We start from the raw sequence: 17,585 nt of genomic DNA, 5'->3' as shown, positions 1-17,585 counted from the left end.
TCCCCCAATTGTCTCCAGCATGAAAAATAAACACAACACACGCACACGTTTATAAAATGATTAGGATAAGCAAAAATACGCTAAATTTTTTTCTGAACACGATGCGGGTTATGCAAAGGTGTGGGTACGTAAAACACATGGATTGAAATTTTATGCAGGTTATACGAAGGTGCGGACTATCTGATCGCATCTAGTTTATAACTCCCTAAAAAGCTGAGCTGTTGGTTATACGATGTGGGAGTTATATACCAGAAAATACTGTAGTTGTTGTTAGCGTAAAAATATAGTTATATATGGCTGCCGTTCAACTTTCCATATTTTATTTACATTAAATACTGTTTTTTCTACATGTAGTTACAAAGTTTAACTAATGACTAAACTCACAATTTTTTTAAAATGAGTTTAAACCTCAAGCTGTTAACTTTGTTGGAACTCACACTTCGTTTGTTCCCCACGCCAAAACAAAAGCTGACAAAAGTATTGACGTTCTTAAATCCATGAATATAATGTATGTTTTGTCTGAAGTGCAGTCCTGCAGACTTGTCTCATCTGTCAGCATTTACCTCTGCATTAGTTGAGGACCGCATGGCTGGATATCTTTTGTACCAACAATGAAGCGGCCTGGCAATTGAGATTCATGTCTAGGTATAGTTCTTTTAACTAAGTCAGAAGTCAGTGAATTTAGCAAGGATAGTGAGATTGGCTATGAACAGACTGACTCATGGATCAGGGCTTTTTAATAATTCTGTCATGTAAATAAATGGAAGTTTTGACCAAGAAAAAATCTATATTGGACTTTTTTGTCTGACGAAAAATAAAAACGAGCTACAAACATGCCCAGCCAAACTGGAAATGCGATGGCAATTTGTCTGACTGGTCTAAAAAAAGAAGGCTGTAACGGTCGTAATTTCCTTCTTTTTTTTTCTTTTTTTTTGCAACAATTTAATAATCAAAATTTAATTTTGTAATAACAAGCAGATACAAACTGAGTTTAATGGTTTTAATAAAGACTAACGAAAATTAGGTTGCTATTACCCAGGAAAACTTGTTAATGCTTGACGATGATTTACCATCATTAATAGTGGCGCAGTGTTTGAGGTTCACTGCTCGTGAAGTTTGCTCTGTGAACGTGCCCCACTCCTTAAAATAGAGAAGGATTTCTGCGCAGTGCACAAAGTAATGGAAATAGTCTTATTCAAGTCTATAGAGTAACAAAGTCGCTTAATCATCTTGGTGCAATTAGGTGTTGAGTAAGGCATGAAATTTTTCATAAGGCATCTGATTGTTGAAGGCGCGCAGTTTATCACGTTTATCATGCACCTAGATTACAACAGGAGCATGCGAAAGCATGGGTGTGTGATCACACGCCTTATTTGACCAGGCCTGGGTAAACAAAAGCTATATAATGACATTTTAAGCTGCAAAGACCTGTTAAAAATCCACTCAGAAGTCCAATAAAACAGCACTGGACTTTAGAAATAAAGAAAGGAAGGAATTACTCTATCTAATAGAGTAATTTTTTATTTTATCTATCGGCAGGCCTTTCCAATGCCAACACAAAGTTTGAGGAGATGCTGTCGTTTTCATGTTCTTCTCACCTCACAATCAATCAGTTGTGACAAAGGTGGATAATTCAAACTTTTAGCAAATTGGGCCACTCTTGGCCCAAAATGTTTCTTATAGTTACCATTACAAGAAAAGCAGCAATTCAATATGGGTGAGTGAATGTTACCATAGCCTCGGGTTAACCCAAGCCATGTGAGGGAAATTGGGGAGATGGCACACTGTGTGGGCTGTCAGATGTTGCATGGAGTTGTCTGGTAGAGCATGGACCCTAAGTGGGCATCTATTTTTTCTCTAATAACTTACCCTTTTGCCTAGCTGAAATCTTTGATCGATGTAAGCTTTTACATGAATAAAATAAGACTTTGTATTATATTATTCTCAGTAAGGAGAGTTGTTAATTTTAGTTTTCTATCAATTTTTTGGATCCGGGTTATCGTTTTTAACAAAAATGACAACATATTTAAATTCAGCACCAAAGTTTATGGAAACATGCAAATTTTCAAGTTTATTCACTAAGTACAACTGCCTCTATTAGTAGCCAACTCTTGATTTTTTATGAAGAAATGACCACACAAATTAACTGCAGTGAAAGTTTTTCACTGCAGTTAGATATTATGGTCAAACTCTTACAAAATTTGGCGTCCAGTGCGAAAGGTCTTGGGTTCAAACCGCAGGACTTTCATACCTCAAATGGGAACTTTATAAATGCCCCAAGATTTCCTTCACAGGACCCTGATCAATAACAGTTCTAATGGGAACCGAAGCTGCTATCCTGGATAAATAGTAGCAGTAATAATAATAATCAATATTACATACGAGAATTGGGTCTGGGAATTTTTTCAGTGTTTTTTCAAAGAAGAGAAGTGAGCCGTAGGGGTCATCGTAGAATAAATGTCTTAGCCAGTAAGCTAGATAGATCATGATACTGTAGAACCTATATTTATTTTTTATATAGTTCCTGACAGCTGAAGCAACCTAAATTTACAGCAATAAAACACACAGCTACACTATCACTAAAACCTGGCTTAACATTTCTTTATGGTCTAGCTAGCGTCAGTTCCTCTGCTAGAAAACAAGAAAAACATTAAAGGCCAAACCATGACACCAAAATTAACATAGTGTGTGCCTGCTGGTGATGTGAATTTTAAATCCTTTAATCAGGTTTAAGAATAAATATTAACTAAAATAGGGGCCGTGCAAAATTATAATGCGGGTAATATAAATTTTAAGTGCCAGAAAGAACAACAACAAAAACCTGACTTCCTTCCAAAATATCCTGTGTTCGGTAAATTGTTTTAATCATTTCGCGCGGCGCGGACGAAAAAAAAACAGGAAAATACTGAAACTCAGTCTTTTTTAATTCTCTTAAAGAAGAGAACACTGGAAACGATCTGTCATTTTTGCTAAAACTTCCTGAAAAAGTCTTGGTGCATAGGAGTGTTAACACTTTTATTGCTTATGTCCAAGACTTTTACAGAACAGACCTGTGCATAAAATTATGAAATTAAATTAAATTTCTCTTTGTACGAGCACACGAGATATATGACAATTTATGAAAATATGCGCGCCCAAAAATAACCTTCCCAACTTTGTTACCAGGACTTCGTGATGAAACTTTGACGGCCGGCAGGGCCCCGAAAACGGTCCTTTTAAAAAGCTTCCCCCACTCTCTTATAAAGTCTCTTATAAAGATTTTTCTTTCTCGTTATGTTTTGTAATCCGTATTTAACCCAAAAACGGATTGGTATTGCTAAGCTGTAACAAGAAAAAGAACTAGTCAATAAAGATTTCAGCTTGTGGTAAACTGACTCAAACCTACCAAAACCTCATAAAAAGCTGAAGTTTGGTCAGGATTTCCAACAAGGACTCGCCCGAAAAAAGCCCCGGAAATTTGACACCGGCAATGTACAAAATTTGACATGACTTTAAAATGGCGCCTGACGCAAATCTCTCCTTAAAAGTCATCACTTTTGTTGCTTTTAGTTCTACCCTCAGCAACCAAAATTCTGACCCTGAGCTTGCTTATCAAAAACATGAGAGCATAAAATTTACAACTTAATCAATCTATAGGTTTATTAAGAATTAAATTCGTTCGTCATTTTATGTATAATTTAGTTTTTTTAGGGGGAAACTCACAAATTTAAAAGCTTCTACTAAACATCGACTCGACGTTAGGGAGGGGTGGACCTTTTGACATTTAAATATTTTATAATAGCTAGTTTTTATTGGAAGGTACTTTAAATTGATTTGTTTGACACATAAGGCAAATCTTTGAATGTTTGCGATTTCTGGGATTGTTGATTGACATGATACCTAAACATTATTTTCCTTGGCTTTTCAAAAAGGGTGGTTAATATAAGTTACTGAGTCATATCCATCTTAAAGATTAATAAGACAGATATTCAGATACATTCGAATAAAGTAGTAAACAATGTAATTACGAAGCATAATATATTTAAAAAAGGAAAATTCTCTACTCTGCGTTACGTAATTATTGAAAGGTCCCTATCCCTGGTTGAAAGAATTCTTTATTTTTGCGCGTCTTTCTTCAGCTGATGTTGTGTTTTGTCTTTGCCTAAAATATAAACGTTAGCCGATCATACCATGAGTACTATATAAGAGCAATATTTCAAAAGCGTATGAATATGCTCAGAGATATGTAACTATGCATTTTGTTAAGAGGAGTTATATCTTTTTGTCAATACGACTAATCGAAAAATAAATAGTTGCAACAAACCGACCCCAGCGTTCTTTGAGATAAACCTCGAGGCTTTATCTCAAAGAGCTCAAGAGATGAGAATAGCAACCGGCATACTTTGTGAATGGTTGCAGCACCACTGTCAAATTTTAATCATAAAGTTGCAGGTTTGTGTTCCAGTCCGTGTAGTTCGAATGTAGTATTGTCAATCGATTTGGAATCGCCTTCGGATACAGCTTGTGCGACAAGCCAGCAAGTTACACCAATGCTACACGTATCATATGGTCATAGTTACAGATGGAATGGAGCCAAAGCTAACCAGATGCTCAAGGTAGTTAAACTACTCGTTACTTGCTTATTAAATAATGCGCTTAAATTATTAACCTGAAGTCTAACCTTTTAAATACAACGAGGATAACGAGAAGGAATATAAGTAGAACGCCAATCCCTGCTCCAACACCGATATATAGCGGCGTGTTGTTGCTTGAATCTTCGTCGCGTTTATTTTTTCGTTTTACGTTGCCTGTATGTTCCTTCTTCGATAGTGTGGTAGGTGGGAGGGTATTATCAGAAGCTGCTTTATCATTTTCAGTGGTTTTATTCTGTTTTGTAAAAACCGTCGAAGTTTGCTTGGTTGGATGGTTTGTCATCGTGTGTGACGTCTTTATAACTGTGGTTTTCGTCGTCGATTTGTATTTTATTAGTGGCGTGGATGCTTCATTTGTTGTTTTTATTATTGTTGATTCTGTGGACATTACTCTAGCTGCCATAGAAGCTTGATTAGCTGTTGTTTTTATGGTTGACGAATCTTTGAACATCTTCGGTGTCGTGGATGCTTCTTTAACCCTTGTTTTTACCTCTGTTGATTCTGTGGACAACACTGTAGCCGCCATAGATGCTTCGTTAACCGTTGTTTTTATAGTTGACGATTCTTTGAGCATCGTCGGCGTGGTAGATGCTTTATTAGCCGTTGTTTTTATCGTTGACGTTTCTGTGGAAATCGCCGCCGTCGTCGTCACTGCTGCTGTGCTGTTTTTTTCAGCATTCAATCGAACTTTAAGAAAAAGTGAAGACTACATTAGAAGTAAAAGAATATACCTGGTGCGGAACCAAATGTTTTGAACCTTGTAACGAACAATTTAAAATTAAAATAGTGGCAACTGTTTTAAGACATGGTGAAGCCTAATTAGAATTCAAGAAAATAATATCGGTTAGATTCATACTTTGTCTAGTTCCAATCCCTTTAACAAGAGCGCATATTCTTTCTTGGTTGCATTGAAACGTCATACGAAACAAGTTACCAGCATAGTGTGACGAATACACTTCACTTACATTGTCTACAAACCACTAAAAGAACAAAAAAAAAACAATTATATTTTCCTGTTTAGCAGTAATATTTTTCTTCTGAACAAAAATAATGATAAAAATAATATATAATCAAATGCACCAACAGAATCTTGTAAATAAGTACATGGACAAATAATATAAAACTTATGGACAATTTTACGCCCACAGATAAAGGACAAATTTTGTATTTACCTAAGAGAAATTGATCATAAAAATATAGCAGTTGCAGGCACCCGAGTTTGCGGAGGGGAGATAAGACAAATGAACATAAGTTCATGGCTTCCTATTGTATCAGCTCGCACCATGGTTTACGATTGAAAATTTAAATCTATTTGTTGTCTAAAAACGTCTTTTCGATATTTGTCATGATCGACAAAAACTCTGTCGCCATACGCACTTCCCTTGGGCTGCTACGACCCTAAGTTACAAAACCTCCACCTAGACCGCGTTTTATCAAGGAGGTTAGGTTTTATGGAACAAAAGCAAAGTAGATATACAAATAACTAACAGCAATGTACAACCAGTAGTTTCGGCTGCTGTACACAAAATCATTTCTTAACCATTTCTGCCAATTTCTTCCGTTCCACACTTCTGCGTCGACAAAATATGTATTCGCAATGTTACATTCATCATCAGCGCGAAATAAATTGAATTGATTGGTTGTGAGAATGATAGGCCTGCCTATACAACCTGAAGAGAAAAATAAGGTAATTATAAAGGGCCACGCTACTATTAACCTCGTCCGCAGTGCTCTGGTTAGGATTTTTTTATATCAGGACTAAATAAAAAACCTTTAGACTTTCTAAGAACGAGGTTGAGTTACAAGGCTGATATAGTATAGTATCCAATTTTCTTGAAATTGCAATGACTAGAATAAGCCATGTTCTACATTGTTAAAATCACAGCCAACCTCCAACCTTTTCCTAGAGCCTTTGTCTCCTGCCGGTGCTATGCTTACGGAGTACAAAAAGAGATAACAGGTCTTGGGGTCAAGGTTGAGGCAACCTTTTATTCTAAACTAAACTAAAGTTTTGTTTGGTCTTTTTTTCTTACTATTTGAATGATTAGTATATCACTGACATAAAAATAATACTTTATCAAATAAAAATCCACTATCTAATGTCCCTCCCACCACCATCCATTTATCCCAACCTCCTATTTTTTTCGATACTCAACAGTAAACAGTAATAACAAAGAATGTACTCACCAAGTTTGTCAACACGATTAGTATCATAACATTGTGGAAAGTGTAACGAAGAAATGCTATACAAAGTTCCTTTACATGAACAAGTCACAGTCTCCGTGCTGCTATTATCGCTAACACGGAGTGAATTGTACATCGAACAAATATTTTCAGCATAAGTGGAGGAGATCTGAAACAATTCCATGGAGAGCTGATTCCTGGACACGTTTGCAGCTAAAGATATTTCCTCACAGCACACATACATCTGAAGCAAAACTAACAAGTGAAAGACTAGCCTGGAAGTCATGATGGCGCAGCAAAGTCGTTTCGCATGTATATACACACCAACAATGTGCAGTATGTTATGTTGAAAACAATTATCTTATTTTTACTCGCCTTCCATCATTCTCCTCTGATCTATACTTGCTTCATACCTAGCACACCATTCTGTTTACAATATCCACACGTGGTTTACCAAGTCCCACGCATTGTTAACAAACATAAAGAAGTCACATATCATCCAAGAATGTAATTAAACCACGTGGTTCTTAGCGTTTTAATTATATTAATATATAAGTCGAAATTAATTTGTTCGCAGCCACAAATCAACATTGTTTCCGAGGCTTCTTTTTTTCATTACACATGCATGGGTAGAGGTAGGCTATAAAATAAGGTATAAATAAAAAAAAAAAAAATAAATAAATCCTGGCTCCATATTCGAATAAAAATAGTTGCTTATATCTCGATTATCTTTCATGTTACTGCTCGATTACGTTCCATGAATATTTATGTGCGGGAATTTTGTATTCCTTAAATATTGCTAAGTAACTAACAGTGGAATCTTTCTAAAGCGGACACATTTGATGCAAAAGTGTCCGTATTATAGAGGTGTCCGCTTTATAAAGATTGTATCCAAAAATCACTTTTAGAGCAAAATTTTCCCGAAAACACGACTTTTTTGTTTATATACGTTTTTTCTTTGTTTTTTTCCTTTCGAATCAAGAAAATACGCTTTACTGTTATACAAACAAAAACAAATATCAACTAGAAAATACATTGTATCTTATAATTTACTCAAAGAAATCTTGGATTGAAGTTTGCTTTATTTTTTACATTTGGAGATCATCCACTTTTATCGTAACTGATGACAGCATGTCTTGTCTTTTTTCCTCAAAAATAGGGCTGCAACAAGTTCTTTTTTCATGTATCCGCCTTACACAAAGCTTTTTCAAGGGAAAATATCATTTGGTGCGAAAAAATTGTCCGTTTTATGAAGAGTCCGCCTTATAACTGTCCGTCTTTTAGAGATTTTCTTGTGAGAGTTTGACCTAAAATTAGTCTGTTCCAAGAATTAGTGTCCGTTATATGGAGGTGTCCACTTTAGACCATGTCCGCTTTAAAGAGATTCCACTGCAGTAAATTAGCAAAAATATTTCTTTGCAAAAAACATAAGTGACTTTATGAAAAAAGATCAGGCGTAAAATAACTCTGGGACGAGGCTGAACACATCTATAATTTCGGAATAACTTAATGATTGTCGGAAAGTACTCAGGTAGGACCTTCTTAAAGCGGAAACCTACAAGACCGGATGTTTTGTCCACTTTAGAGATGTTTAAGAATTGTCATCTAGTGCGTAATCCCATCATATTTAATGCTAAAATATTTCAATAAATTTCTATTACAATTTTACCACACCGGACAGATTATAATTCTTTTTATTTGACACTAGTTCAACTCCGATTTTCCGAACAACGATTATTCAACAAACTCCTTATTTTTGAATTATATTCTTGCTTTCTTAGTTCTGCCTTAATAAACTGTTTAATTACCCCTGATTTTTCGAATTCCCCGATTTTTCGAACCTTTTTAGGGTCCCTTACCCCCGATATTTCGAACTTTTGTTTATGCAGAAAATAATACATGTAGTAGAAGACAAGTTTTTTTCTTCCATTTATCACCATTTAAACAAATATTCTTTTAATTTGCCAAAGACTTGTTTACTAATAAAATTTGAAAGTTTCCAGTTTCACCAAATGCATGCATTCGACAACAGATGTCCACCACGTCGCTGGAAACAGTATTAGTAGCTCAAAAGTATAATGTGCCAAGAAACACTATTTCCACATGGCTTTTTAACTGCAAATAAAGAGAAGATAATGGCTGAATTTTTGCTTGAAAAGAAAGAATGTCAAAATAGAGAAACACGAGAACTTGGACATTTACTTCGTTTGACAGTTTCTTTACTGGTGTAAAGAATAGTTTTATTAAAACAAAAAAGGTGCAACACGTATATTTAGTGTTTTTTAGTTAATTCGACCATTTTATCTGAATACTTCGATTTTTTAAACCCCTGGTTGACCGAACTATATTATCGGTCCCTTGGGGTTCGAAAAGTCAGGGTAGAACTTTACTTGACAATTTATCAGCGTCTTTTATTTGTTCCGTGTTAAGGAGCCCGCGAAGTGCTGAAAAAGAAAAAACAAAACCTCCGCGATGGAGAGTTAGTTTCTTAAGTAAATTGAATACGAGGCTCGTAAGGTCATCAAAAAAAATAAAAATGGTGGGGTGGTGGTGGTGGAAAGGAACGGATTTACCAACTGTTTTCACGCATCTTACATTCCTAAATTTAGAAGAAATACTTTCGCACATCCACACACATGGGATGATTTCTTTTTAAGGAGATGTTTTTTGACCTAGCCCTTAGCCCAGAATAAATATAATAGCTTTTTGTTACAAGACTACGAGAAGAGAGCAGCCAAACTATTGATTGCTATTCTTAAAAGTCTCCAATGCAAGTTGGTCAATTGTTTATTATAAATTTAGCTTCCATGCACTACTCGGAGTTTCATGTATTAACAATCTTCAACGATATTGTTAATACTTTAAACTTTGAGTACTGCATATAGCTGGAAGCTCAGTTTTAATTTATTTAGTTATTATTATAACTTAGTCCACCATCGAAAATATGTTTGGTTAGCGTCATATGTTGTTCCCATGGTTTTTGCATGTATTTCCGTATAAATGCGAGCAGGAAAATATAGCACTGAGTAGCGCAGCGCAGTCCCCTATCGAAATAACATTCGGACGTAACAACCCATAATACACCTTTACGATAATTCAGTTGTACATGCGGTCCTACAGCTGTCCATCGTTTTACAATATCGGAAAAAAGGAGGTAAAGATCTTGTTTTTATGAGAGTTTGTTAGAGACGAAAGCATGTTTTCTCCAGTTTTTTAACTTCCGTTGTATCAATTTCTTTCAAATTTTCAGGAAACTTTATTAATAATAAGATACAACTTATGTGTACTTTTCATTAAAAACAAAAGGCGGCAAGAAAAGTTATCACAAAAAAACATGTTTTCTCTTTAAAAAACTCTTATAAAAGTGTGATGTTTACCTCCTCTGATCGCAAAATAAGCTGCGATGGAGCGTTAGTTTTCCTGAATTATCGTAAAGGTGTATTCGGAGGACTGCTGAAAAGGTAAACGGTGGATTTTGTTGCGTGTTGAAGATTGTTTGTGGATTGTTTGCTTTATTATTTACAAATTTACCGACTCCCCGACCCGACTTTCTAGTCGGGGAGTCGGTGACGCTAACCAATTATATTTTTGAGGGTGGCCTTACCGGATAACTTACCTGATCCACCGGTATGGTCTTTAGTGTAGGCCAACATCGGTGGTCGTTTTAAAACTGGGGCAGGCAGTCTTCTATGACTTGTATAAAGCCCCCCCCTAGCAGTCTCAAAATGTGGTTGAATAAAGTTTTTAAAATTGTTTATCAAAGTAGCAGACATGCTTTCTCTGGTAGAATGTTCCATTCTTTAATAACTAGAGGAACAAAAGAAAATTTTCTTTTATCCAGCCTACTGTGAGGCTTCCATATCTTTTTTGAGTGTCCCCTTGTCAGTGGATTCTCACACAGTTCAAAGAAGTCATTCAGGTTCAAATGTTCATACCCATTCATTATTTTAAATACTTCTATGAGATCAGCTCTTAATCTCCTCATTTCATCATCAAATTACAGTGTTTAAGTCTTTCTTCATGTGGTAGATGACCAATACCTGTGATCATCTTGGTAAACCTTCTCTGGACCTTTTCTATGTTATCAACATTGTTTTGTAGAAATGGTCTCCATGATTGAATATTCAACATGATACACGGCTCCTGTGATCTAATATTATAGTTGAGCACTACTAGCAGCTACTAGGTTTTAATTCTTAGCTAACAATACTTTTTGCTACAGCCTTGTTTTCCTGATTTTTTGCGTCAGTTATTTGGTATTGCGTAGGTTGTTCCATAACATGAATGTAGCTGGAGAGCATTGGTCTGGCCTGGCATATGCAATTTCAGAATTAGTGTACTATCTTTAATGTTCTTTTGCAGTGAGGTAAGTTTGACTTTGTATAATAAGTATATACTAGAATGTATAGATGCTCCTTTGAGAGATTTGTTGCTATTCTTGGTATGTTTTTATGAATTTTATAAAATATAAATATACCAAAAATCCAGGACGTAGTAGCAATGTCTATATGTAAACAAAGATGTTCCAAGACATGATAAATCTCCTAAATTAAATTTTTAACACTTTGCTGCTTTGCTACCATAACCTGAAAGTTTAAATTCCAACTAACCCTACCGCACTAGAACAAAAAGATGGTATCCTCATTCTGATATTAAGCAGGACTTGATCTCAGCCTTTCTACTTCAAATACATCAGCTTTGGACAATTGCTGATGTGAATGCCAGCCTTGTAAGTAACATATCACATCAACAATTTTTTGTCAATATAAAAAACTTATTACTGTGGAAAGTTTATCATTTCTTGAACATGATAGTTCAAGAAATGATAAACTTTCCACAGTAATATGAATACTGAACAGACAAACCGAAATAATATCTTCAATAATAAAAAACTTAATTAGAAATACCTGATCTACAGTCACCAGAAATGAATATTAACCAGTCACCTAAGAAGACTACAAACGCCTAATTTCAATATTTGAAAGCTTTGTGGGCAATTAGGATAAAAAAAAATACCCAGCGTAATTAGTTTATACCTTATTTGAGTAATGTGTTATTCGTCATACTATATTGCATCTTAAATTCTATTATTTGAAAAAACAAAGCTGCTTGTAGAGTTGCAATTAACAATATCTGGTTAGGCCTGTCTGTATTTGAATCACGTTTAGGCTGTTGTATATATTTGTGGTGTAGCGGTGTAGCCTTTTTTATAATAACCATGTCAAATTTATATAATAAAATACTTCTTTTAGAAGGAACTCCAAGATTTCCGGACTCCACAAATTTCCAGGTCTGAAATTCAAAAATATTATATAGATTGCTCCAAGCAATCTATATAAGCAATTCAAGGAAAGCATCCTGTCAGGATAATGACATCTATAACTCTGCTGGTTCTCTTGGACCAGTTTTAATTTCCAAAGTTTCAGCAAAACTGTGATAGCTAAGTCCGAGTTTGTAAATCTATCTCTAAAACATTTAAAAAAGCATTTAGATATAAAGATAGACAAAGAATCCTGCCTTGTTGATGATGATTTTTAGATTTTTAGAGGTGTAAAGCTTTACTCACTTTCCTATTGACAAGATTAAAGTTGATGTGTTGGCTTTGATAAAAAGTCTGGTACTTGACCGAAATGCATTAATTCTCAGCTAATACATATGTGCTCAAAGTATTATTGACTAATCTTGTATGTAGTGTTACATTCATTTTTAGAAACAATGAAAACATAGTATATAACATAAATGACTATGGCTTCTGAGTTTTGGCTGATTTCTGCTCCAGGGGAAAGAACTCCAGTGCAGACATGGGAGACATGCAAAGCAAAAACAAATGGCTTATCACTTAATTACAAATTTAATTTGCCAGAGTTAAAGGTATAACATTGTAATTTTAATTAATTCTGATTGTTTATATAAACTTCCGTAAGGAAATACCACTCTTAAACCTAATTTTTTTATCTACAGGTTGGAACGTTAGACACATTAGTTGGCTTGTCAGATGATTTGGGAAAACTTGATGTGCAAGTGGAGAGGTAGAAAATTTTGTTGTATTAACAATGAAAGAAGAAGTGAAAAGAACAAAACGGAAGTACCAAATATGTACAATTTAAAAAATACAACCCTTTAAAATTAGTAAAACCAATCTTTAAGTCATCCGACTATTCACAATATCATTCTGGTATAACGTTTTTGGTAAAAGCTAAAAGAGATGAGTTTGTTTAGTTGAAGTATTCTTTTGTATAAATGTTTCTCTTTTAAGTGCTCCTACTGTTTAATAAATACCAACCAATTTCTAATAAAAAATGGTATAAGGCCTTTATTTAGATGAAACTAAAATACAAAATATTATGTCACAGTCTGACATCAGATTTAATATTGTGACTAATCGATGCTTTATTTGTAAAACGAAATTTTCTGTCCATTTTGCCAGGTTCTTCTGTTTCTGTAACTTGTTCTAAAGTTTTGTAAAACCAACATTCTCAAAAAAATTAAATTTCAAAATGATCACCTCTCAAAACTGACTGGTTATTAGCTTTTAGTCTTCAAAAAACTGTTAAAGTTCTATGGGATATAAATACATATGTAAATGGCATATTCCTATATTTCTTTCACAGTAATTTTTTCTTCTGAAAAGATAAAAAAAACATTTAGCCTTTATGTATACATTCTTTTGCATAACATTATTTTTTCGATTTTTAGCATTGTGCGAAAGGTTGCAGGTTATTTTGCCGAAGTTTTAGAAGAACAAAAAGATAAAGTTTTGGAAAATTTGCAAGTCAATGGAAGTATGAAAGCGCTTCATTTTGCTTTTTTTCTAGTATCCACATATATAGTTAATACCAACACTGCGCATAAATAAACATAGGGAAGGTCTTATACCAAATAAATTGTTTTCCTGTTCAACAAGCAGTAAGGGACTTGAGAAATATCAGACTAGAAAGGTTTACTCTATGCTAATTCTGTTTTAGTGGACCCTGCACTGTACTTGGTGAAGTTTAACTGGGATTCTGCTAAATACCCTATCAAACAATCATTACGAAATCTCTCAGAAATTATCAGCAAGGTATGATTTTTTATCAAAGTTTAATAGGGAAAATAGGGAATGCATATCGTAGTCTTTTCCTGAATTGTTATTATTTCAATATTTTATGTATAGTCACCGTGTTTGTCAAAATCTAAAAATGACAAAAACTTTTAAAATAAACTTCATTGAAAAAATTTGAAAAATCTGTTATTCTTAGAGAAACCTTAAAAATGCTGAATATGAATATTTCCAAAAAAAAAACAGTTTTGTGGGAATGTTTTGGCAATATCATTCCTTAGGAAAAAATCCTAGGAATACAACTATCGAATAAGGGATTGTGTATTGAAATTCATTCATCTTTCTTTTGCAAACTTACAATATCATAGTAAAAGCATAAATACATTAATATGTGCTTAAAAAAACGTTGAAATTTAGCAAAAATCCTCGAAAATAAGCCAAAAGTTTTGGGAGATAAACAAGATCCTTTCATCAATCATGGTTCATTTGTGCTTCTTTTATGGTTTTAATCACGGCTAAGATCCATTTTAATAAATTAACTGTAAAATGGGAATGTTAAATTTAATAAACTGGTTGTGCTTGCAATATACTTCTTAACTTAGCAGGTTGGATGCACCTAAAATTTCCTACCTAACAAAATACTGGAAATGTTCTTCTCCTAACATTTCATCTTGACACACATTTATGTCTGTTTAGTTGCTTTGTTTATCATGTTTGGAAAAATGATTACCCAGTATGTATATCAGGAAAGCCTAAATATTGGAGTACCTGTTCGTTTCCTCTTAAAAAGTTTTCAAAATCTCCTAAAAAATGAAATGGTTTATATATAGATTACATGCATTAAGATTTTTATCCTAAATCTGAGAGACACTTTTCACTTTACTCTGAAAAAATTACACTTATTTATAAACAGCATTTAACACGTGCAACAAAATATGTTACCTATAAACTTATTGTGACTTGTTTTCTCTAATTTTCAGCAAGTCAGTCAGATTGATAGTGACCTGAAGACTAAAGCCTCAGCATACAACACTATCAAGGCTAACCTGCAAACATTGGAGAGAAGGGAAACGTAAGTTTGACTCCTTTTAGGATGTTAGCTAACACCAAGTAGAATGCTAGCTAGCACCAGGTAGAATGTTAGCTAACACCAAGTCAGACCTGCACTGAACTTCAATTATATACTTGTAATGTTTTCGTTCACATATTTAGAGGGAGTTTACTGACACGCAACCTGAATTCACTGGTGAAGAAAGAACATTTTGTGTTGGGAAGTGAATATTTACAAACTCTTCTTGTTATTGTTCAAAAGTAAGTTTGTTATTAATACCGTATTTCGTCTCTGCGCAACTTTTGAATCTTTTCATGGCTTAACGACTAATCTGTGTATCAGTACACACATTTTGTCTGTCTGTGCCTAAAAAGAAAATCGTGTCACGAACACTCGCAACAACAAATGTGATGCATTTTATCCACTTTCTTTCAATGGGTAAATTCCTGTGGGATTTTAATGAAGGACGAACCTATGGATTTATTCATGGGCTAGCGATTAATGTCTATGATGCTATTGCTGCTTGTTTACTAAGTAAATGGTACCCAAGCTGTGTGTAATTATTTGACTTTAGAATATACATTCTCATATTTTATAGAAATAATTCACAAGAATGGGAGCAGACATACGAGAAATTGACAGACATGATCGTACCGTCATCCACACAGTAAGCAGTGCATGTTTAGTTAAAAATCTTTATTCACCGTGTAGGAGTGTATTCTTAAAAAACTATGCAACCCTAGTACAGTTACAAAAAATGCTACGTATGAATGTCAATAAGATCAGCTATATCGTATTTCAGGATGGTAACAAGTGACAACGAACATTGCTTGTACACCGTGACACTGTTCCGTAAAGTGATTGACGAATTTAAACACCATGCCAGAGAAAAAAAGTAAGTACTACTTCAGTACTCCACCGTATTTAGTGTGCGTATTCTAAATTTACACTCTCCTCCCGACAGGTTTGTTGTGCGAGATTTTGTGTGGGATGACAATGCTATAGCAGCCAGTAAAGAAGAACTCACTAAACTTAACCAAGACAAAAGAAAACATTTTGTAAGTTTCTTTTTTCGCTTTTGTACTGTCAACTATCAGAATTTTTGGCGAGTTTGGTGGATCAGAGAGGACCATGTGAAGGAGGGTGGCCCGAAAATTGGTGAATAAAGAATTGAAGAGAAACATTCCATCTTATCATTCATTGCTCATTTTTAGTGCTAGTTGCGGCGAAAAAAAAAGGGTAAACAAGGAAACACCCTCCTTCCTGAAATACTCTGCAACTCGAAAGTTTTTGCTGTCCTATTTAAAAAGAATATTTTCCCAGGGCTAAGAAAAGCGAAGAGTATACCTGTACACAATCACTCTGTGAATTACCGCTTTGATCTTGTGTTTTAGGGTCCACTTGTTCGTTGGTTGAGAGTAAACTTTGGTGAAGTTTTTATTGCGTGGATACATGTCAAGGTACCAACATTTTCTTTGTGTTAAAAGAACACGTATGTTTGCAGTTTGAGTTAAGTTTTCCACTTTTTCTTAGGCGTTACGTGTATTTGTCGAATCAGTGTTACGTTATGGTCTTCCTGTCAACTTTCAAGCCATGATACTACAGGTAAAGAACTTCGTCGTTAAAATACAACACAGGTGATGTCGATATTTTATATAACATAAATAGCGTGTGAGTCCTCTGTCACTTGGTTTTAAAAAACTACGTGGTTGGTTGGTGTAAATTAGTCTATGAACTATGTAAAACCAACTATAAATAAATAGTAAATAAAAATTAAAAAATTTTTTAAATGACGCCGACATATTACCGACATAAATGTCGACGTGTAACAGTCCTTATTTACTTGTTTATAAACAACTACTGGGCGTTGAAATGATGTCGACATTTTGGTGACATAAATTTCAAGATGCAACGGTACTCTTTCTTAAAATGATTACGAGAAAAAATCATTTTGATCAAAACAGTGAAAATTGATCTTTTTTGTACTTGTTTATTTTCAGCCAAATAAAGGAAAAAATAGAAAACTTCGTGACACATTGGATAGTTTGTATTCATACCTGGATGGTCAACAGTCTGATGAGAAAGGAGAGGTCTGTTACTTATGGCAATATATATTAGAAAAACTAATGTTTCTCTTCTCTTTATAAGCAGGAATATAGCATGTGAGTGCAACAATACAATAATTATTTTAGCTGCAACAGGAGCGACACCAAGATAGATATTAATTACACGTCAATTGGTGCACACACTGTTGTGTGTCGTTTCCAGCTCAACATCAACTGATGTGTATTTTCATTAAGTAGACATCAACTGATGTGTTTTGTAGACATCTTCTGTCCTTTCTGCATGGTCACCCAATGCATTATTATCTGGTTAAAAAGTGGGCATTGACTGATGTGTTAATAACCGTCACATAAGGGTGTTCTATCGTGGTATAATAAATGTTTGTTGTTCTTTTTATTTATAGCACGTCGACATACCTGGTGTCATGATGGCGCAACACGAATACTTCTCTTATGTTTACTTCAACATCAAAATGAATCTTCTCGATCGTTAGAAAAAAACTAATGCACGTTTTTATCCTCTGAAATTTGTTATAGTGAATGTGTCCACCGTTTTGCTGTGCGGATATTCCTGTATCTTCATTTTACTTCTTAACAATAAAGCACGATTTAAATTC

At 34.4% G+C, this 17,585-nt stretch overlaps 1 protein-coding gene across 1 annotated transcript; it reads left to right on the top strand.

The window, feature by feature from the left end:
* The first annotated feature begins 985 nt into the window (after window positions 1-985).
* Window positions 986-17,585, top strand: LOC130628542 (V-type proton ATPase subunit C 1-B-like). The gene is made up of 14 exons (XM_057441481.1): window positions 986-995; window positions 12,525-12,686; window positions 12,777-12,844; window positions 13,512-13,597; window positions 13,781-13,875; window positions 14,835-14,926; window positions 15,067-15,165; window positions 15,504-15,572; window positions 15,708-15,800; window positions 15,870-15,963; window positions 16,300-16,365; window positions 16,439-16,510; window positions 16,906-16,995; window positions 17,373-17,585. The coding sequence occupies exons 2-14, from the start codon at window positions 12,555-12,557 to the stop codon at window positions 17,460-17,462; spliced, it is 1,146 nt and encodes a 381-aa protein (XP_057297464.1). The 5' UTR covers window positions 986-995; window positions 12,525-12,554; the 3' UTR covers window positions 17,463-17,585.

The sequence above is a fragment of the Hydractinia symbiolongicarpus genome, chromosome 15 (assembly GCF_029227915.1).
Source record: "Hydractinia symbiolongicarpus strain clone_291-10 chromosome 15, HSymV2.1, whole genome shotgun sequence".
Lineage (NCBI taxonomy): Eukaryota > Metazoa > Cnidaria > Hydrozoa > Anthoathecata > Hydractiniidae > Hydractinia > Hydractinia symbiolongicarpus.
Note: the sequence above shows the minus strand (reverse complement) of the source record. Positions and strands in the feature narration are given on the sequence as shown.

Coding starts and splice junctions, on each gene's coding strand:
- LOC130628542 (XM_057441481.1), top strand. CDS start 12,555: ATGACTATGGCTTCTGAGTTTTGGCTGATTTCTGCTCCAGGGGAAAGA. Junction 13,598..13,780: donor AAATTTGCAAGTCAATGGAA/GTATGAAAGCGC, acceptor ATTCTGTTTTAG/TGGACCCTGCACTGTACTTG. Junction 15,166..15,503: donor CTTCTTGTTATTGTTCAAAA/GTAAGTTTGTTA, acceptor CATATTTTATAG/AAATAATTCACAAGAATGGG.